The sequence below is a fragment of the Mytilus trossulus genome, chromosome 8 (genome assembly GCF_036588685.1).
Source record: "Mytilus trossulus isolate FHL-02 chromosome 8, PNRI_Mtr1.1.1.hap1, whole genome shotgun sequence".
Taxonomy (NCBI): Eukaryota; Metazoa; Mollusca; class Bivalvia; order Mytilida; family Mytilidae; genus Mytilus; species Mytilus trossulus.
Window position 1 is genome coordinate 9,755,252 of NC_086380.1, and position 23,508 is coordinate 9,778,759.

The 23,508-nt window shown below is 30.2% G+C and overlaps 1 protein-coding gene across 1 annotated transcript; it reads right to left on the bottom strand.

Moving 5' to 3' along the window:
• Nucleotides 1–5,487: 5,487 nt before the first annotated feature.
• On the bottom strand, nt 5,488–22,845 carry LOC134727318 (uncharacterized). Its single transcript, XM_063591695.1, has 6 exons — nt 22,815–22,845; nt 21,371–21,542; nt 20,311–20,519; nt 18,989–19,249; nt 16,319–17,327; nt 5,488–5,563 (listed from the first exon to the last, which is right to left on the bottom strand). Exons 1-6 carry the CDS (start codon nt 22,843–22,845, stop codon nt 5,488–5,490), a joined length of 1,758 nt encoding a protein of 585 aa, XP_063447765.1.
• Between the last annotated feature and the right edge of the window lie 663 nt (nt 22,846–23,508).

A 23,508-nucleotide genomic window follows, 5' to 3' on the forward strand; every position in this document is an offset into this window, starting at 1 on the left:
TATTAATTCTAGTAAAGCATACAAATCAAGTGATTAAAAGAAGGGTTTAATTTTCCCAAAAGAAGACCATTAAATACATGTAAAGACAGGTAGTTTAGAAAACATAACACCAAATCATCAGGGTAACCGAGCCACGCGTTTATCAAAACTATAACTGCATAACGAACACACCCGTTGTTTTTTTCTCGCTTAATTACTTGAAGTGAGTGTGAAAAGTGCAAAATATCACAGTACTAGCTGACTGCTTAATAATGGTTGTATGTAATTTCACTAATTTAACCAACGGGATGAGTTTGCTGTTATCAATTAGTTCGTTATACATTTAAATTTGAATTAAATGAGGTATTAAATAAACCTCAATAAATAGCCAACACAACATCAGCAGATGAAATAATTAAGCATATTGAAAAGATACTAATTATAATTTTTACTTCTATTTTTTTTTTAGATATATAATATCTACTAAATTAGTTACGTTCGCACCTTATTGAGTAATGTTAAAATGATGGGTTTAAATTATTCACTGTTCAAACCCCTAGTTGGAATCCATTGAAATTGAAGAACAATTAAAATCGAAATGAACAATCAAATCTACTTAAAAACGAAAATTGAGTAAATAATTTTTAATTATAAGCATATATATAATACAGGATTTACGTAAGTAAAACATATGATACGCATGAGTTGAAATGTCACTTACTACATGAGATTTCAATTTCCATTTTGAGAAGAACATAATAAATGAACTGTCCCGGCTGACCTTGTAATATTTGCAGAGAAACGCGTCATAATCCATTGTGACGTGAAAGTATTTGCTTTGTGACGTCAATTATTTCCGGGGAAGGCATCAGTTGGAAGAACATGTTTTGAATATTTTAAATAAATTAAACATATATTTGAAATAAAGAATAAATAATAATCTAAAATATGATCTAAATTATCTAATATCTACTTTTCAGAAAATTCAATTCATTGCAGAAACCTTGAAAAATCAAATTTCAACAGATCTTTAAACGGTTAGAAAACATATATTTTATATTAAATAAAAAGTAAAAGAAATACAAACAACACCATGTCATTTTTACGTTTTGTCTCTTGTCTTTTATTCGTTTGTTTTGTCTGTTTTGTATTAATTCAAAGTTTAATTTATATTCCCGCTAGCATATATAGTATAAAATATAACAAACTAAAAAAACAAAACGTGCGCTTTTTCCCTATATCAAAATGTTTTCGTAACACGAGTCCTACAGAAACCATGAGCAAAACTTAAGTGCTCTGGAAGTAAGTGGAACACAACTATTTTATTCATAGAAAAAAATCAATATAAAAGTTACAACATCGTTTTTACCATTATAAATCAAAATGAAAGGTACAACAAATAATAAGAAAAAAAAACTAACTTCGTATTTTTTCTGCATTTTTATTGACATATTTATTCTAACATAATTAATAAGTATTAAGTAGACGAAACGCGTTACGAGCGTGCGATATTGTGCTCATGGTCCCTTTGATGATTTTGTTCTTTATTCTTAAATGATTTGTAAAGTTGTAAAGGAGAGTAATTTTTTTTTATCTGTATGGTTCTCGAACAAATAATTCAGCTGTTCACAATTCCAAATTGTTGACTCAAACAAATAACATCCAATGTAAATAAAACTTTCATGATAGGTCTTTATTGCCGACATGTAGCTAAATACTAGCCTTGAAAAGGTATAATTCATGTTTGATTCATATTTCAAACATATATTATTGATGTTATTAAGTCTAGTAAGCATACAAATCAAGTGATTAAAAGAAGGGTTTAATTTCCCTTGTCATATTTGTAAATATGACAAAAGTACTCATGTTTTCATCAAAGTATTTAATTATTAAAACAATGATTAGAATACAAGATATATGACATGTGATATATGAAGCCTGCACCAACGCGGACTTTGAAGTGTTAACAGACATGCAGACATAATTCATCTAACTAAAAGCTTTTGCGTTGTAACTTTTCTTAAATTTAAGCATGTTTAGCATTATAATTTAACAAATCTATTGAAACAAATGTATGTTTTATGTCGATTTCGATTATTTTGTTGTTGCTTACATTTGACTCTTTTTCTCTTCTGCTTACTGGTTGTTTTGTGTTTACCATATAAATATTTAATTTTAATTTATTGCATGAATATTTGGGAATATTGTCCCGAGTAGAATTTCATATTGCACGAGCTTGCGAGTGCAATATATGTTCTACGAGGGACAATATTCCCCAATATTCATGCAATAACCCTTTGGTTGTATAGCAATATAATATTTGAAAGTAAAAAATGGTTTAAACTAAGATTTAAACATTGATGACGTCATGGATTTTGAAGATTTATTGCACTAGTGCAATATTAGATTTTATTGCACGCTATCTTTTGGTTACGTTCTGTGGGAAATATTATATTGCTATACAATTAATTCAAATATAACCATGATAACAGAAAATAATTAATTCGTGTCTCATGAAACAAAAATTCGAACACGTAATTTTTGATTTAAAAAGAAAAAAAGGCGTCATAATTCAAGGTCATATGTCGTAAGTTGTCCTAAATCAATAGTGTTTTAAATGGTTGTTTTGGTTTATCTGTTCTACATTTGTTAAATGACAAAAAATCGAAAAGAATATGTTTGCTGACTGATATTATATTTTACAAATGTTCGTGTATTTAAAGCGCTAGGAATGTTTTAACAAATCTTTTTCAAGGGTTTGAATGAATAAATACTTTAAATAAGGAAAATACTGTCTATCTATACACGTGTAGGTGGAACATATCTTGTGTTTTATAGACAGAAAACAGCAGGCTTTAAAAATAATGATAAAAGAGAATAATAATTGTTCTTATATTATTTTTTTCAGCTTAGCTTTTTTTTGTTTTAAGACATTTCTATAGAATTTTTGTTTAGTAAATATCAAACAATACTAGCTTTTGATACGAATTTTACTTTTGCTGCTGTCTAGCTGAAGTCTACATATCATCTTGTTAGCTATTACTTGTTCTGAGTGGTTAATATTGATATGGAGAATCCAATCCGAGTGCTTAATTCCGAAAAGTTAAATTGTCGCTTAATTTGATTAACAAAATGATTATCGTAATGACAAACAATCAGAATGAATGGTACACTCCGTTTCAAATATTGTATTTATAATTTGAACAGTGTAACTTAATGACTTTGAATTACTATCACGCTATTAAAAAATCCACGCACGTTGCTGATGATGGGGTCAAATATACAAAATTTGTAATTAAAGTAACTGTATTTTATATATGTAGACAAAAAAATATTTGTTAATGTTCTAGACAAATTTAACTCAACAATACACGTATTAATATGAATACTATACCGATGGTAGACAGAATGGAAACAATCGGTTCCCCTACACAGCTTTGGATTTTTTTCTATTTACTGAGAAATACAGTCGTTTTATCGTCTAATTGAGATATTTTTATGCTATGATCGTTATTATCTAGGTTAACTACAAACCCGTTGATTTCGACTATCAAATTTATTAATTTTTCTTTGAAGAAAAAATCCAACCAGTCAGAGGAGAAATAATTGTTTGCAAGTTTCGGATGACATGATTTATTTAGTAGTTGTAATTACGCTTTAGAATTACCTTAATTAAGGACTAGTGCTCTAAGAACGGTACTTTTACATTTATGTTTCCGTGTTTTTGTATTGACTAATTTAATCAAGCGGTTTTTTTTAAATATTTCCTAAAGTTAGTTTTTCTAATGTGTTTTTTCAATATTTTGAAAGGCTGAAAGCCCAAAACAGTTTAAACTTCAACATATAATGCCGTGTTTTTTTTAAGTCAGGAGCATACAATTAAGGACTGCAGTTGGAAATGATTTTGACCATTTATATTTCCTGTGTTGTTTAATCATAAATCAGGCTGTTGATTTTACATCTCAATTGTTTTGTACCAGAATAAAGAGGTACAGATCTCCGAATTTGCTAAGGCTGTAATATTTTTGGTATAAATAAGAATTTGTAAACTATATGGGAATTTGCACACAAAGGCTTGAACGATCTACAAAGTCCCTAATGAGGCCAAGCAATCGTTCTACTGTCATGACAATTTTGCTACAGGCCCTCCCGATATAGAAACACATTTTTTGTTAATCGTATTACAAGAACTGCTGGATCAATTAATAAGATATTGCAAATTATTTCACCTAATGTTCAGCTACATTGGGATGTGTTTTCTAAATAATAAAAATGTTGGAACTTATGTTGCACGCATCTTCCTAAAAGAGAACATAACATTACGGCAAAAAAAATTAATTTATCAATTTCAATTATGAAATTTCCGTTTTTTGTAGCAACATTAAATCTGCGCATTTACATTGAGAATATATGGCAATTTGTGCGATATTCCGCTGTTTTCTTTTCCTAGATTGCTCTTTACAATGAACATATTACACTAAAGGTTCAACAACTATTGAAAGTGGTTAATATACGCGTTTAATAAATTGCGATGAATAAATTAAAATCGTGGAAATGGCAATCGTCGTATTTGTTTTTTTTACAGGACGTTGTCTGTTTTTCTTTAACTTATGCGCTTGAAAATCAATTTGGTTTCTTTGACCTCTCTTGTTCATTTGTCATGTCAGATTCTTTTACAGCTTTTTTTACGGTGTTTGTTTTGTTCATTGTTTAAGGACGTAGGGCGTAGTTTTAGCTGATATTTCCGCCATTGATATTTATGCGATAATACCACATCTACGTATTTTCATATTTATACAGATGTTGGATTCACATTGATAGCTGCTATTCGCATTTATAGGAACGTACAAGAAAAGAATAATAAAAAGCTTAAACATTCTGTCTATTTCTTATTTCATTGCCCTCTCTTTAGAATTTGTTTTATATTTAATATATGTTAAACTGTATGGAACAAGATAAATAACAAGTATATACCTGTATAAGGAATTTAATTCAATAAAATTCAGTATTGTAATTGCATAGCATACTAGTACATCAACCATTTTTTAACTAATACTACTTAGTAATATGATGAGTAATGTGTCTTTGACATTTTGACAATGATGTTAAACTCGAAGAAACTTTAACTCTTGCCCTTTGTAATAAAATTCAGTATTGTATTTGCATAACATACATCAACTATTTACAAATAAAACTGAGTAAAATAATGAGTAATGTGTCTTTGACATAATGCCAAAGATGTTTAATTCGAAGAAACTTTAACTCTTGCCATTTGTAATGAACTTGTAATGTTATTAAACGTATTTACATCAATAGGACGTGTAGGAGAATCTTTTTTCATGGGATTAAAAATGTAAATAAGTCATTTGTCTACCCGGAGTGATGCCACTATTTACTCAAATTTCTGCGATGTTGTTTGTATAAACTCCTCTGATGTTACTTGTATGAAGAATATTTTCTGTAAGTGTGATCCGTTATTTGATACTTGATTTTTTTTCTGTAATGGTTTCATCTCCATGCTTCCTTCATTGGATTAGTACATTTAGAGAGGTTTTTAAATGATTCAGAGTCTTGAAATGAAAATCTAGAATAAAAAAGAAAATATTATTAATACAACAGAAAGTAGATAAATACAGCTTTGCAAACATGTTCAATTGCAAACATTTACAAACCATACTATACACATTTAAAAAAACACAAGACATTTTTTAAAATTAATAAAAATGATAATAAAAAACCGATTTAGTTTATCAGTTCAAATTAATCCAACCGAAGATTTTATAAAGAAGTAACTACTTTGTCTTTTTTAAATATTTGGATCCTCAATGCTCTTCAACTTTGTATTTGTTTGGTTTATAACTATTTCGATATGAGCGTCACTGATGAGTCTTATGTAGACGAAACGCGCGTCTGGCGTACTAAATTATAATCCTGGTACCTTTGATAACTAATTAGATAACTCCATCGTAAAAAATATTTCACAAGAACATATTAATTTTCACCCAATTACTAACAGAAAAAAGTTACTTTCCGATGAAAACAATATGCGCTTGTAACAGTTCTTATTAACCTGGAAAAGAATATTCTGTCAGAAATTAAAGAACAACAATGTTAGTTGGAGAACACTTTCTAATTTACTAACTTTTGTCGTATCAATCGTAACTATTTTGTTTTGAAAATAGAATATATAAAATATATATTACGTTATTAATAAGAAAAGGAAACAAAATATCATTACAATAGCAAATGTTAAATATTTAATAGATGACACAATATGCAACTTTTGATGGAATGATGATGTTTATTAACACATAGCTTTATAAACACAAACATTTGTTAAAATATCACCGTCTTCAGACATGAATAGGACAAACCTGTAGATTGCCTTATTCGACCAGCAACTACATTGAATAAAAACATCAATGACTACATTCAAAAACAATAACAACAAATAACAACAAATATGAGTTAGAAAATAAAAAAATAAATAAAGAGGGGCGAATGATACCAGAGAGACAGTAAATGTTTCATGCAACCGTCGAAGAGTGAGAGTTATGATTAAACAAGATGCCCTTTTCTTATATTGCTTGATTTATTTAATTCAATCTTGGTTTCGAGGATGAAATTATCAACCAAAACAGCTGAATTGGATTACCCTACTTGTTTTAATTATTTTTGATATACATTTTAAATTAAGTAGTTGCTGAAATTAGTAGTTTCTTGTTGGTTTCTATAACTATGAAGGTAATATTAGAATCGCAAATGGAATTCTGCTTAATATATTTAGTAGATAAATTCAATTAGTACGTATTCATCATACAAATTTTGTTACAGCTGATACGGGAAATTGTACGTCATTTGTTTTGTGCATCATATGAAGTTAGATGGTTTAATTTGACTTGATTCATATACAGCTCCAAATGCATTATTGTCTTCTGACTCAAAGTCAAAGTCACTATTTTTGTTCTCATAAAACGTACATTGTCTGTATTTAGAAATACATAGAAATTTTATGTTCATGATAGTACATACAACTGCACTACATTTAAGAATTTTGACTTTTTTTTGTAGATTTAGGCTTGTAAACTATATAGTGGAGCGGCGGAGAGGACAATTTTAGAAATTTAAATTACCTAAATACCTCATGGGATTTTAATAGCTAATTGGAAAGCTGAAATCCTGTACTTTTTGAAAATATGTGTCGTCAATATCAAATCTGGTACAATAATATCGAAAATCAAGGTCAAAGGTCATCACTTAAAATAATCCGACTTTCATCTAGAGAAACAATACCATTGATATTTTTCAAAATTAATAATCTATTCAATAAATTATACGAGTAGTATTATGTAGAAAAACGTTAGTTCATACCAAATCTTTTTCAAATATGACGTCAGAACAACGTTTTATTCAACTTTTTTAAAGGTATTTCATGGTACATACAATTTTTAATGCCTAATGGAAAACAGGAACATATTGACATTGATAATTGACATCGACAAATAGCATTTCTTGAATACTTTAATAGTTGAAAAGTTTTTAAAGAGTATCTGAAATGCATAGCTAATAAATCAAAACAAATATGAAGCCATGAAAAAAATCGTTTCAGTTTTCAAGGATTCGACGTGTCACTGAGTTTTCTTAAAATGAATTCAAACTATCTCAATACAAGATACCTTTTTATTTTATTTAATGAATGGCTATTATCTATTTTGAATTTATTGAACCATAAAACTAATTTTTTACTCTTCACATTGAATAATCCGCGAAGCGGATTATGTAAAATGTGAAGAGTCAAAAATTAGTTTTATGGTTCAATAAAATCAAAATAAATTATTGCCATTCATTATAAATAAATTTCTATCAAAAATAAGGCTCAAAGAACGTTTTATATTATTTATATTAACAATAACAACGTACACACATGTTGGCGTATGAATACACAACGTCAGAGTGGGCGTGTCGCCATCAAAATTGATAACATTGAAAATAAAACTAATAATTTTAACCAATCAGAAGACAGTAAAAACACCAAATTTATTTATATAGTTAATGAAGTTTGATATATTACTCAATTAGTGCAAGCGTGTTGTAGAACAAATTCCTAAAATTTAGACATGACCGTTATGGTATCTATGATGAGTTTATTTTCATACCAAATGAAACGTCAAAAACATTATAGCAAATTAAAATAAAGTTACCAAATATTACAAGAACTATTTTCATGGTATTTCATTACAACTACCTACATTTTGACAAAAAACATAAATCAGTGCAAGGAAGACCCTGCTCCTTGCAAACACGTGCTGCCTAGCATGTTTCCCCCCTTACATGAACTAATTAGATCTTGTAGAAAGTCCGATGCCATTTGTCCCTCAAAGAAAACTAGCCCTAACGTGTCATGTTGCGCAGTTTTCCAACAAAGGCACATGGGGAGCCATTACTTCGGTTGGATAGATTTGCCGACTGCCAAACTTTGCTTTGCCACATTGTACGTAGTACGTGATGCGAAAATACGAATTCACATGCCGAAAGCTTCTCGGTTGAATTGTTTTACACTGTCTTATCGGGGCCTTTTATAGCTGACTGCGGTATGGCCATTTGGGCTTTGCTCATTGTTGAAAGCCGTAAGGTTACCTAAGGCTACATGATTACCGAAACGGCTTGGTTTTGTCCTAAAAAGGTTGAATACCGACTTTTAACCGATTCCAAAAAAAAACTTGAAGTGAAGTCACACCAACCCAGAGCATGAACGACCGGCATAATAAGACTTTAAATGGAGTAATTATGTTATTACAATATGACACCAGGCACTCTGCGAGAGTAGCACATTTTCTCCGAATGTAATGCGAAATATTCATTGATACTGAAGAAAAGAGACAAGTAACAAAACTTATCAAATAGGTTGACAACATAGCTTCTGCCATTTCCAACGACATGCATTTGTACTTGGTTATTTGCACGATAATAATCCCTAGATATATAAACATGTTCCATGTTTTGTAATCAAATTGAGGCTGCTTCATAAAGTACATGCATACCGATTTGTCGTTGGTTTTGGTGGAGCTACATGTACTTAAGTCGGCTTTTATCTCAACCATTTTTAATTATGCTTTGATGTTATTCGCTGTCTTAACAACGTCTCCCATGAAAATATCGCTAGCAAATACAATGCTAGAATCATATTGTCCTTGTTGAGCAAAAAAGGCAATGGCATCTTTGTGGTTCCTCTCAAGTTTAGCCTTATGTTTAGAGGAATTACAGTATGTCTTACTTTTTTTTATCAGGTAAAAAGACCGATACCTTGTCAAAAGTGATGATTAATCAAGAGACTTTTTGTAAAGAATAAGGTCTTTTTTTGGCATCTAGCGGGACCCGTTTTAACGAGATTGTTAAATTGTCCATGTGATTGAATAAAAAAACAAATCAAACACACCTAAAAATCAAACGAACCCTAAAATGAAATTCACTTTCCCATTTCAATTCAACAAAAACGAGTATACAACAATACCAAACAACATAAATTAATCACAAGGCTTTGGAAATTATAAAATGAACAAGAAATATGCTTAAAAATTACTACAAATGACCTTCGCGAAATCGCTGAATGTGTGACTATAACTAGAAATCACAACAATGTCGGTAAATCTGTGACAAATATTCGGACTTGAAATCTGGATAAAAAGCAGATATTTAGTCAAATATTTATATCTTTAGGAATTAACTTCAAAAAGTAAATCGGGTCGATTGAAGTATAATACGGCGGCTTCATTGTTGTGCCTTTATATACCTATACTGCACGCGCAAATAATGCTAGATGAAAAACGATGATTTTTACAGTGTTATTTTCAACCATTTTCAGATGCATCAAGCATTAAATTTATAACTATTTGGACATGCCCTTACATTGTATGAAGTTCACGAATAACTTTATTTACCAATTTCATTCAAAAATTATTTTTTAGAACGGGTGTGTTGTGAAATTTGACTACCGAATCGGCAGTGCAATCGATGCAAGTTGGGTAACGTCAGTAAAGGCTATTTTTAACGTCAATTGTACCACATTTGATATTGACCACAAATATTTTTCTAAAGCTGAATAATCGATAAACATTTTAGGACCTTAAAATTCCATGAGGGATTTAGGTAATTTAAAATCGTTAACTAAGCGACTTTTTCAACATTTGCCGCTCCACTAATAACGTTCATGACATACATAGTAAATTAGGTACTCATTTTTATAAGAGCAAAATGAAACCAGCCAAAAAGACTATAGTAAACAACTTAATTTGTCATTTGATTAAAATTCTATTTTCAATTAGTTTAAATATGATAAATATTCTTTACATTAGTGACAAATTACATTCTATGATTAAAATCAATTAAATGTATTGATCCAAACAAAAGTATTTGAATACCTATACCATTGAGTTAGAGACTAAGTAAACCAATTAGGAATATAGTAACGGGTAGACTTAGCTAATTCACTAGAACATTGTACCGCTTCTCATTTAAAACAAACTATGACATATTGATGTACGCAATGGTTAACTGATATTCTAACGTTAATTAATGAGAACCATGTCGATTTCTATTTTGGCTGATCATTTAAAAATATTTTAGAATTAATTTGAGTGATATAGTCTCGTGTTGTTATGAAAAAAGGAAAATCCGGAACGCCGAAAAAGAATCTATATATAATGAAAAAATAAATAACTGAAATAGATTAAAAGAAACCAAAAAAAAAAAAACCCTGTCGTATTCCTGACTTGGTACTGACATTAACTTATTTACAAAATTCATGATTGAGTGAATTTCAGTCGCAAAGAATTCCAGTATATTGACAAAAATATGTAGAAACTAAACAGACATAAGAGGTAAACATTTAAAAAATTCGGGTTCAATGATAAGGTTAAATCTGTAAAGTCTTTTTCTTACCCGACACCAAAATCATCGATTTGCTTTAATTGATTTTTATCTACTTGTCAAAAATTACTTTTTCATATAGTCAAAATTGAAAATAAGACCAGTTTCGGTATGGCAAAAGATATTCAAGATCATCGCTAATAGAAAAAATAAATAAAACGAATACAGAAGTACAAACAAAATTCAAAACAGAATTTCCTTATTCAAATGGACAAATTCAAAACCCAAACACATTCAAACGAATGGATACAACTGTCATATAAAGGGTAATAACAATTAAAATATATCAATAATGCTAGCCAAATTTATAAGAAAAAGTAAAGATTTGATTTTTTTTATGTTTAAAGTTCTGATCAGTTAAAGCAATCAATAGATATAGGAAGATGTGGTGTGAGTGCCAATGAGACAACTCTCCATCCAAGTAACAATTGAAAAAGTAAACCATTATAGGTTAAAGTACGGCCTTTAACACGGAGCCTTGGCTCACACCGAACAACAAGCTATAAAGGGCCCCAAAATTACTAGTGTAAAACCATTCAAACGGGAAAACCAAGGGTCTAATCTATATAAAATGTTCAAATCGAACATCCAAAAGAACCAGACCTAGTTGGTAGATAGGATTAGCAGTTTCTGCTACATGTATGCATCCATTCACCCCCATGTTAATTAATACTCAGTTAAAATATCTCAATCTGAAATAGGACACAATCAGCAAAAGCTACATATTAGACATTACAACTGTTCTATTTATGTCAAATGTTAGAACTCGTTGTTTTTACCCAATATATAATATTTTGCCCCATAACTCCCTTTTATTTTTTCATATAAGACTTACTAGGTCATACAATGACATTTATCCAAATTTAAGAAGAATATTGATTTATTTTCTTTTGATTTAAAACCCGAACAAACCAATGCAATCATAAGGTAAAGTCATTGTCAGCTTTTCCTCGCCTTATCTTAAAAATCAAATATCTCGAAAATGAGCTCCATGACCTTTCAATAGTTTTAGCTTATTTTGTTCCTTTACTAATGCTTTTCTGACTCATAGTATCCATTTCAAAATCTTAATCATTTTGTTATTTTCATCTAAGTTAATCCTTAAGATCTGAAAGCGTAAAAACATGCCAAAAGTGAGTTGAGAAAAAGATATATTTTTGACCGTGACCTTAACATTAACAAAGGGTAAATATTAAGCACTGTTCTTCATTATTTTAGTGCTGGAAGGAGGTTAAGATATTCAGGCATGAAGTTCAAGGTGGTAATTAACAACTTTACTAAAATCAATTTGGCTCGTTTAATTTTCTTAAAATTTTGAAGTATTCACTTTGACCCTTTGACAAAAATATAAGTAATCAAAAATATTGAATCAAGCGTTTAATAAAAGAAATTATACTGGCTATAAAACAGTTTGACAAACAATTATTTTGATCATCGAGAAGCTTAATATTCCCTTAACAACACAACGTCATTGAAACGTTTTGCCGATTTTACAGAGTTATCTTCCTGTAGTGTTAGGTACCACCTTACGACACCTTTAAATTTGATAACGTTACAGAAGAATACTTGAATTGGATTGCTCAAGTAGAATTTTTCTCTTGGTTTACACTTCGATAAACCATGTACCGAAACTACTTTTGTAATCTATTAATGCACGATACACATTCTTGCAGAAATACTGGGATTTTCAGCAAGTTGAGATTATGAAAAAATTGCATAACAGTTGTTTCTATACTAATGCATATATAACAAAAAAAAATAAAAAAATAAATGCACTTAAGCTTTGAAAATGTATAAAAATTAAATTTAAATAAAATTCCGGGAAATTTCACGAATGATTTGGCGAATTTACGTCATGGCAAAACACGACGTCATACGATTGAAAACTTTCAGACGGAAGAATATTTCGTTACTTGTACGCTTCAAATTTGGATAGTGTCTAATCAAAATAAAGTTTTTGAGGTAGGTGCTAGTTTATTTTTCGATTCGGTTGCATTTATCGAACATATAAGTTGTTTAGAAAGTCAAGATGGCGGCGTACTCCTTAGTTACGACAATCCTCTGTGCTTCTGATAGTACATATAGTAGCCATCAAAGTAATAATGTAAATCAATAATCGCGCCTGTTTGGCTGAAAAATTATAAGGATTAAACACATTTTTTCTAGAGCTTATTGATGTGTAAGCCGGGTCTCTAACTCACAAACTGTACATATTCGGACTTTTATTCAGTTTGTGAGTTAACCGCCCCGGTTTACACATCAAAAACCTCTACAAAAAATGTGTTTAATCCTATAATATACTTGAACATATCAACATTTGTTGTCGGTCGAGTTGAGTGTAAGTACGTGACACGTTCGCTCATCAGTTCTTAAACATTAATCATTGAAATAAGGAGAACAATACCCCTTATTAGAATCGACGTTGAGTGTCTACTGACAACATACTTGTATATATCAACAGTTGTAATATATTGAGTTGAGTTCATAAAAAGTGACACGTTTTCTCATTAATTCTTAAAAAAAATCGTTAAAAAAGGGAACGATACCTCTTTATATAGGAATCGACGTTGAGTGTCTAATAAGTGAAACGTTAAATGTTTTAACTTTTTCGTTTTAAAAGGAGAACAGTGACACGTTCCTTTATTAGTTAAAAATTTTAATAATTAAAATACGGAGAACGATATCCACAAATATATGAATTAATAAAGGAAACAAAGTCATGAATAGATAAAGATCTAGAAAGTCGTTATGATACAAAAGTAAAAAACGAAATACATCGATTAACATTAATTACATTTCATAATTTAATTAAAAACAAACATGCATATGGAAATGAAACATAATTACTTACTTTATTAGGCAAAACTTTAAAAAAAAACACGCGACACAATATAATACAGCATTTAACACATGTTATCAATAGACATTTTTTTTTAAGACATATAAACGTTTTATTCCTAAATATTTCCTGTGTACAATTACCTTAGTCGTCCAGGATCAGACTAAGGGTCCCTGTTTACAAAGTGGAACCATCTATCCAGGGGAAATAGAAGGCAATAAAAAAGTAGTCCACTTTTAACCTTGGATTTACATTTAGTGTACAAAAAAAAATTATATTCATATAATGTTAGAAGATCTATACTTTAATTTCAAAATAGTAAGTAAATAAGTATAAGATACCCACATAAAATATGTACATTTACTAAAATAACCATGATAGGCTAATACTTTTTGTCATATTTTCTTATATACAATCATTATTCTAATGATATAAACCATAAAAAATGTACTTTGACTCAAGCTATATTATACTTTATAAAATGTCTACATTTTCATTATTACAGACTTCAATTTTGTCTTATCAATTATATCAACGCCTTTCAAAAGAAGAACACATTTTAGATTATATTTCAAGTTGTGTTTCCAAATTTAATAAATATCTTGTGGTGTTTTAGGCGTGTTGTTAAATTTTATTGAATTCCTAATTTTCCATAGTGTCCATTTACAATATATGATAATTATGTTTAAAAAATTATCATCTTTTGGTTCTCCCGTATTTTTGCCCAATAGAACCTCCTTTTCACCAAAAGGATGATTTATTCCTATGTTTGATTTGATAAGTATTTCTTGGAGGTTTTTTTTTAAAATTAACTGTGATGTACTACAACTGAAAAATAAATGTTGCACGGTTTCTATATTATTATCATTTTGACAAATGTGGCATTTTTCATTTGATATCTTATTTTTTTTTAATCTTTCTACATATATAAAATATTGTGCATGGATTTCCATTGGAATTCTTTTACTTTATTTTCAATTTTCAAATATTTCAATTCCGACCACATATTTTCCCAAGGTATATTTGTTCCAAATATTTCCTCCCACTTAATTTGACATTTTGGAGATAAATCTTTATTTAAAACCGTACGAATATAATTGAGTTTTAACTTCGCTGGTTTGAATTTTTGGTTGTTTAAGTTAATGATCCCAAGGTCATCTGATATGTTTAATCTACTTTCATAATGCAAATTCTGGTTTCCGCAAGATTTCAAAATTTGCACGAAATCTTTTGGAATTGCCTGTTTAATTTTTGAAAATTCGGAAATACAATTTCTCCGATCAATCAGCTTCCTATAAATTTCATTACAGCTAATAAAATCCGTAGTTTCTAAATTCCAAATGTCCTGGATAGTTGTGATACCGCTTTTAAAAAAAGAAGAGTAGAACAATGGTTTATTTTTAAAACAAATAAAAGAGTTTCCAAATATCCTCATATTTAAAATAGCACTTTTATATGGAGGTATTTCGACATTTTGAATAAATCATGACCACGTATTTATAATTTTCTGATAAATTTGTGGTAGTTGGTTCACATCTAAACCATTTAAACTTGAACATTTACATACAAAAAAAGCATCATTATATTTTTCGTCAAATGTCCGAAGCCAATACTTACCGATCGCATTCCAGCTTTCCAATGGCTCATGAAATAAACGATATACAAGTTTTGTTTGTTTACTTTTTATAAACGTATCTATACTTACCATTCCCATCCCCCCTTTTATTTCGTCCAAACAGCAGACATTTCTTTCTACCTGGTTCACTTTTCCGTCCCATATAAAGTTCCAAATTATATTATTTAGCTCTTTAGTGTATTTATCCGGAATTCCTCGTATTTCGATCTCGTAAGAACAAAGAGAAAGTATCATATTTTTTACTATAAGAGTTTTACCTTTAAATGTAAGCTTCCTACTTTTCCATACATGTGTACAATTTTTAACTTTTTCTATTAGTTTTCTCCAAATATCATCGTCATCTATTTCATAACCATCAATAGACATTAATGATGGCAATTTTTTCGTTGACTTTACTTCACCCAATTTTAAATATATAACTTCAATATTTTGGAGAAATTACTTAATTGTTAAAAAGAATAAAAAGTAATGAAAATAAAACAAACGATCTCGTGTTAGTGTAATCACATATTTATAAATACTATATGATTGTTCGGATGTGTATTTTAGAAATGTGAACCTTTCTCTAACAAATTTTAATGCAAATGATTAAAACTTGCCAAGTTGCAGGATATATGATGAGGAGACGTTGTATGGTTGCTAGTGAGACGACTATTTACAGCTACCCAATGAAACGAATTTAAGCAACTCTTTATATTGTGTAAGCCTATAATATGAGCACATAATCAAAGAAGGTAACCTTTCAAAACAGTATATACATTTTAAAATGTGAATCATATAGCGATTAAAGAAACTGCACAAGGTCTTTAATTTTTCACTGTTCTAATCCATTATCATTTTTTACAGGTAATAAAAAAATCAAGTTATTTGAAGGAATGGTATTCGGAACCTCTCTGTATCCTTTCATTTTAATATATTAATGAAAGTTTGTTACCTACCTTTCCTGTGTAACGATGAACTTGGTCTTTTTAAACCAATTTTGCTGCAGGAATCGAACAAGGCTGATTAAATCACTCATGACTATGGATCCAAACACAATCACTAAAATTAGAATTCCAATATAACCTATATTTTTAGCACTAGGTCGACTGTCTGTTGCACAAGTACGTTTACGAACGTAAGAACTTGTCTCCTTTTTATCAATTTGTAAGACTGCCTTTAATTGTTCTAGTCTAGCATCTAATGTTTCTATAGTAACTGTTCCATTTCCAAACATGCATGGACAGTCGTAACTACAAACATCAACTGGACTTTCATTAAAACGATTGAGGGTTGTAGTTTTATATAATGTTGTTGAAATGGTTACATTATCAGTTGTCATTTCTGTTTTCTCTGATGTGGTTGACTCCAGATATTTTGGAAACTTCCAGTTAGACGAAGAACTTCCTGACATGATATATCCTTTTGATACTGTTGTAAACTGATTTGTTGTTATGATCGTGGTTTCTTTTGAATAATTTATGAATGATTTTGTTAGAGTTTCTTCTTTTGTTGATGATGTTGTTTTGTCCGTTGACAATGTTAATGATGATATTTCTTGCGTTGTTAATGTTGTTGTGTCTTCTTTTGCTGATGATGTTGTTTCTGCTGCTGTTATTGCATCTTCGGTTGACAGTGTTGTTGTTTTGTCTGCTTTAAGCGTTGTTGTTACCTTATCACTTGTAATACGCGTCGTGTCTTCAAATTCTGTTGTCGATGAGTCGGTTGTAATGGATGTTGTTTCACCTAATATGATAGTTGTCAATAATGGGATGGTTGAGATAGCGGTTGAGTATTTATTGTTTTCTGAAGTTAGTTGTGTTGTAAATTGTTCTCTTTGGGTTGACACAATAGATGTTACTGGTACATTTGTTGATTTTAGTCTAAATGTTGTCGTTGGTAAGCACAACTCAACAACTGTGTCTATATCTGTTGTCATAGATGGTTCATTTTCAATGACAATAGAGGCTGAAAAAGATATCAACATGTAAAAGTTTTTTTCTTCAGTTTTCATATTATTTTTGTTATCTTTGCAAAAAGAAATCAAACGTTCACTATCTTTTTATGGTAAAAAAGAGCAGTTATAATTATTTTGAAATATGCCAAGCAATTTTACATGTAAATCAAAATAATATTAAGCAACATACATAGTGTTTGTTTCACTCAAAAAGGTAATTGAATAAATATGTTCGTTATGATTCAACACAATAAAGACTGTAAGCAGAAGACTCACTGTTCACTTATATGCATATACGTTAGAGAGTGAGGGGAAACCAACGGAATAATTAAAAAAACACAAGTCGAATTAAATCACACTTTCGGAAATACTGAAAATGACTAGCAGACAAAAGAAGTCATAAAAAACTAAACAGTAAGTATAACTGAACAACACATATCTCACACAAGATTAGTAGTTTAAACCCGGATCTGTAAGTAAACTAATTCAATTACTAGCTTTGTGTTACACATAATAGTTTTTTTATATAATATTTAACGGATTGTTGTTTTCAGTATGTGATAACTTGGCGATACATGCAATTGCATTCGTTGCGGTCACAACTGTAAAATAGACGGCTTTCCGGTTGCCAAGTTACTATTGGTAGAACATATATATATATAGTCAGTGATAGAGATAAAAAATTACGGTCAACCAAATCCTGATGGCAACTGAAATGATGACTTCAAATGTCTCATAAGAACCCAAGAGTCAAAGACTTTCTTTTAAGCTGCAAATTTGAAACAATCAAATCATGACAAGAAATGCTAGCCTGTTATATCGTGTCAACTGGGAATCATATTATCCTTATGCTTAAGTTGCTTGATATCAATTACCAAGATTTGTAAACGCAAATTGCTTGTTTTAAAGTCCTTAATATTATTTTATGTGTATCATATCGTTTAATGTTGATTTATCTGAATAAATATTGTTCAAACTAACTTGCATGTCAGAAATATGACAATTGTATTTCATTCATTTGATGTGTTTGAGCTTTTGATTTTGATATTTGTGAAGGTATTTCCTGTTTTAAATAACTTTTGAGTTCGGTATTTATTGTATTCAACATTTGTTTTGCTTCATATTAATGGTTACAATGTCATTTAATATATGTAAGTTAAGATATAACGTGGAATTAACCGTAAAAGCAATAAATGACGCTTATAATTAGAAAAACGAATAAGATTCTAGATAAAATAAATAATTGATTTTTATGTGAACTTTCAAATAATATTGATAAGAACATTAATGTACCAAATTGACTGCACCAGATGCGCATTTATACAGTTAATCTTTTTTCAGTGATGATTGAAGCAAAAGAGCATAATACAAATGCAGCAGAGGTGAAAAAACAAAACGAACAAAAACAGAGAGCCAAACTTGTACAACTACCGTGATTATACGTGCCGTATAGTTATCAAAGGTACCAGGATTATAATTTAGTACGCCAGACGCTAACGTGCATTTGTTGTTTCTGTTTGTCATTATTGGTGGTTTTTTTTTTTATCAGCATAACTAAGATATCTGAATAAGAAAATTGGACTTATCAATCCAAACACTTTAGGTATGTATCAATGAATGTAATTAATAAAAAAATAGCTATATTACTATATATAATGTAAAATATACTTACAAGAAAAACACTCTCGGGTAGAATAAAATAAATTTTTATTAGTGTTAGAAGTTGATGAAAAATAGTCCTGTGGGCTAATAGACGCATACATATAACATTTATTTGCACTATTTTGGTATTTAACAGCCCAACATTGTTCTTCTCCGTTTTGATAATTTTGACATTCTGTTTTACAATCGTCTAGTGTTGATGCCGGTACAGAAGATAATGAACTAAGGTTTTTGTCGATTGCCATATTTTGATCGTCATATTCACACTCACCTTGAAATAGAAAAGACATAGATATTTACATACAAATAATTAGTGTCTTCAATCACAAAAGCAAAAGTAAATAAATTCATAGTATATGCTCTTTACACACACGATATTTGTTTATGCAATATCCCTAATGTTTTATTTGCGATTGCGCTTCACAACATATATGATCTTTATATATCATCGTTGGTCATCTCAACAAGATTGCCATTCTCGCTTGAGCCTGTATTCTATTTTACCCATGACATTGTTGTTAATTATATTGAAATATTTTTACGTGCGCCCTTGGTTTCTAGCGATAATTTTTTATTTTAATCTTATATGCGGAGATAGGAAATTGTCGAAAAAAAAGCGATAAATATATTTACAAAAGAGGAACGAAAGATATCAGAGGGACAAGTCAAACTCATATATTGAAAATAAACTGACAACGTGTTGAAGGCCGTACTTAAACCTATAATGGTTTACTTTTTAAATTGTTACTTGGATGGAGATTTGTCTCATTGGCACTCACACCACATCTTCCTATATCATTTGACAACACCATGGCGTTAAAATGAAAAAGACAAACAGACAAACATTAGTATCCATGACAAGTAAGATTAGTACTTAACGTCCATTGAAGTCGTACTAGTTCACAAAGGTATATTCCTCAGAAACACATGCCAGCAAAGTAATAAACAAATGGATTCGTACATTCGTATCAGTAGATGATCGTTTTTATCCAATCTCGAAAGTTAAATTATCGAATTTTAAAGCCTGAGCATTGGCGAGTTTTTTTCCCCAATCAGATGAAAACCTTCATAGTTTAAGGCTGCACGGTTGTCTATATTTGCTTAAATCTCCTTCATTTGAAATCTGGTTGTTTTATCAAACTACATCTCTATATATTTATATTATTTAATTTCTCCAACGATGAATATTTATAAAACCGCAAAAAAGTGTCTCGAATTTGAGTTCCAAATAGGATAGCAAAATATCATTATAATAACATGTAAAAATATATCATCCTTTGTACAGAAAACGGTCTGCTTTAACAAAACCACATAATAAAATCTTAAACTTACCGTTCTGTACTTGACAAACAACATGATGTTTACTTGAGCAATCATCAAAGTGCCAATATAAATTGTCTTTGTCCATATACATGCATGGGGCGCTAGAACTGTAAGTCTCAGAAGATGGTATAAATAAGAAGTCCAACGAAGCACATGTACCTTGCCAGATACCAGAATCAATTCCAAAAGCATACAACCCTGTCCAAACGTGAGCACTCCTAATATATAAGAAAAGCATTTAAACTGACATGCAACATTGTCTAAATGTAAATGAAAATTAGTAATTGTGATTTTTTTTTTCAAAATACATTATTCGTAGACACAATTAGTTTTATCTGTGTTCAAGATTGATGTGTTCAAATACTGATTCGATTTTGATGATCAGAAGAATTTTTTTTTTCGAATTTAAAAAAAAAAAAAGAAGGTTTATTGTTTAGTGTTTATTTTAATTAATTATATTTGGAAACGGAACAGAAATGTAATAACAATTGTTAATGATAACCTCTGGTCCGAGAACATAGTTATTTTGTAGTGCATTTCCTTTTAGACTGAAAATGGAAATTCAAAAGAAATCCCACCTGCGCTTTTTTCCGTTATGTTTTACAGTGTGGTGTACTATTTTCGGTCAAATTATATTAAAATTATAGAAAGCTTCGCCAGCTTCTACTCAAAATATAGACAATGTGAAGTTAAGGGGTCTTTTAGTCTTTTGACAGCTTCAGACATACTTATTTGGATGATTTTGTTTTTGCTGAAATTCATGACCTGTAGTCTTTAACAGTGTAGTTTCAACCCCCTATTTGCTATTTGAGGAATGAAACACGAAGAACTAGTTTTATAAAGGGTATAACTAAATGGAAAGTAACACACTGTTTACATTAGGGACTATATTAACGAAAATATGGGGAAGACAACAGTGTTCTCGGAACCTCTGTTAACATGAGTAAAACATTTTAAAAATAAATTGCTCAAATGCAAGTACCAGTGTGAAGACCATTTGTTATATTAGCCTCTGTTTGACTTACTATTAATATGATTCAAACTTAAATGATTACAATTATATAAGTACCATTGTGAAGACCAGTCAGTATCTTTATACCAGTCTATCATTGAAACAACAGATTGAGAATCAATGGTAACAATCTCTCCACCCTTCATCTGACACCAGGTGGCAGCACCAATCCAGGACATGGATGTTGGATTAAATATCAATTGATAGTTTGAATTACCGCTATATGATACTGCAATTAATAGTTACATTTCATGAAGTGATTAATGAATTAAACAAGAAAAGAAAATATGCTTGTTGTGATGTTATGCTATTGTTTCAGAAAAAAGGACAAGGTTTGTTACCATTAAAACGTTTAATCCGGCTGCAAATGTTTGCGCCGGTCCTAAATCAGGAATCTGATGTACAGTCTTCGTCGTTTGTTTATGTAATTTATACGTGTTTCTCGTTTCTCGTTATTTTTTATACATATAGATTAGACCGTTAGTTTTCACGTTTAAATGGTTTTACACTAGTAATTCAGGGGCCCTTTTTAGCTTTTTGTTCGATGTGAGCCAAGGCTCCGTGTTAAAGGCCATACATTGACCTATAATAGTTTACTTTTATACCAGTCTATAAATTGTTATTTGGATGGAAAGTTGTCTCATTGGCACTCACACCACATCTTCCTATATCTATTTACAATCATTCAATTGTTTTAAAAATCTTGATTCCCATGTTCATGGCGCCAAGTTCATAGTGTCGTTGTATTAAATTCACCAGTTCAGTTACATACAAACACAACAATCAAAAGAAAGAATCGTAAACACTTCAAACAATGTATTTTTGAAGTCCTAGTCAGAATGGTCATCCTCTACTATATACACTAGAAGCCCGATTTCAGTCTGAAACGGCCAATTTGGTCTGATCACATCTTGATTGACTGGATTTACCGCTAGAGAAATTCGTCCAGATATTTCAGATCGTTTAGTCGCCGTTCAGATCGATAGCCTCATCAGGTAAATCAGTTCGTTAAGGCGTATCAAGACGGAAAAGACTGAATCATCTAGCGGGTTGTTTAGACCCGTTAAGACCGTGTCAGACCAAAACAGACCATGGATACAAAGTTACGTCAAGATGTTGTCAGACCGTGTCCAGTCGTGTTCAGATTTTAATCATTTGGACACAAAACGAGTGAAACTTTCCCATTGTTTATCAGGGGTTGCTCCCCTTTTAAAAATAAAATAAAAGTTAGAAAGAAGACGGTTTATGTTAACTGAAAGTCTACCACGTCCCTTTAATCATGTTAATTAAATAAAAAAAATATTCAATTTGAATTCTTACTACATCCTATTTAACATGTTTTGTATATATTTTAAAAAATAGCTCAAAGTCATACTACTGAACAATCCGCCGAAAAAAAATTCAACAGATTGCCGAAATAACATTTATTTATTGAATGTAAGCACCTGAACCTTTATATTAAAGGTTTACAAGTGATTACAATACATGTTTTTGCAATTACAGACTGTCGTGGGTGGTGAAAAATTTGTCATGTTGACGCAATAGATCAATTTTACACCCGTATTAAATAATTACGGATGTCGGCCGTGAACACACAGGCACTTGTCTCAGAAAATAAATTTCCTATATACCTAGGAATTTTTTTTTTCTGAGACAAGTGCCAATAGGAATTTTTTTTTTCTGAGACAAGTGCCAAAAAATTTCCTATATACCTTATTATAATAAGGTATATAGGAATTTTTTTTTCTGAGACAAGTGCCTGTGCGTGAACACTTGAAAACGCGTGATCTTAATAATTATGTTTAATTAAATTTAAGATGTAACATTTTTTAATATTGTAAATGAATGCATTCATTTAACTTTTAATGTTGGCTATATAAATTGCATTTGAGTGAGGCAGGGAAAAAAATATATATATAACTAGAATCTATGTCTTTTCTCGTTTTCCGTTTACTGTCATGCCATTGTCCGTTCATTTTTGCCAGACTCATGCGTTTGACTTTCCATCTTTATTTTTCACTTAGTCTATAATTCGAGAGCCTTTTATAAAAAAAATATTACACACCAGAAGACTTTGTTAAAAGATAAAGTTTGAATATTATAGCAGAAAAAGGCCAGTGTACCTGAAGTACATTTGAAGACCAGGTTATATATATTACATGAATACAGCATAATAAAGCTGGTTTAATTTGAAT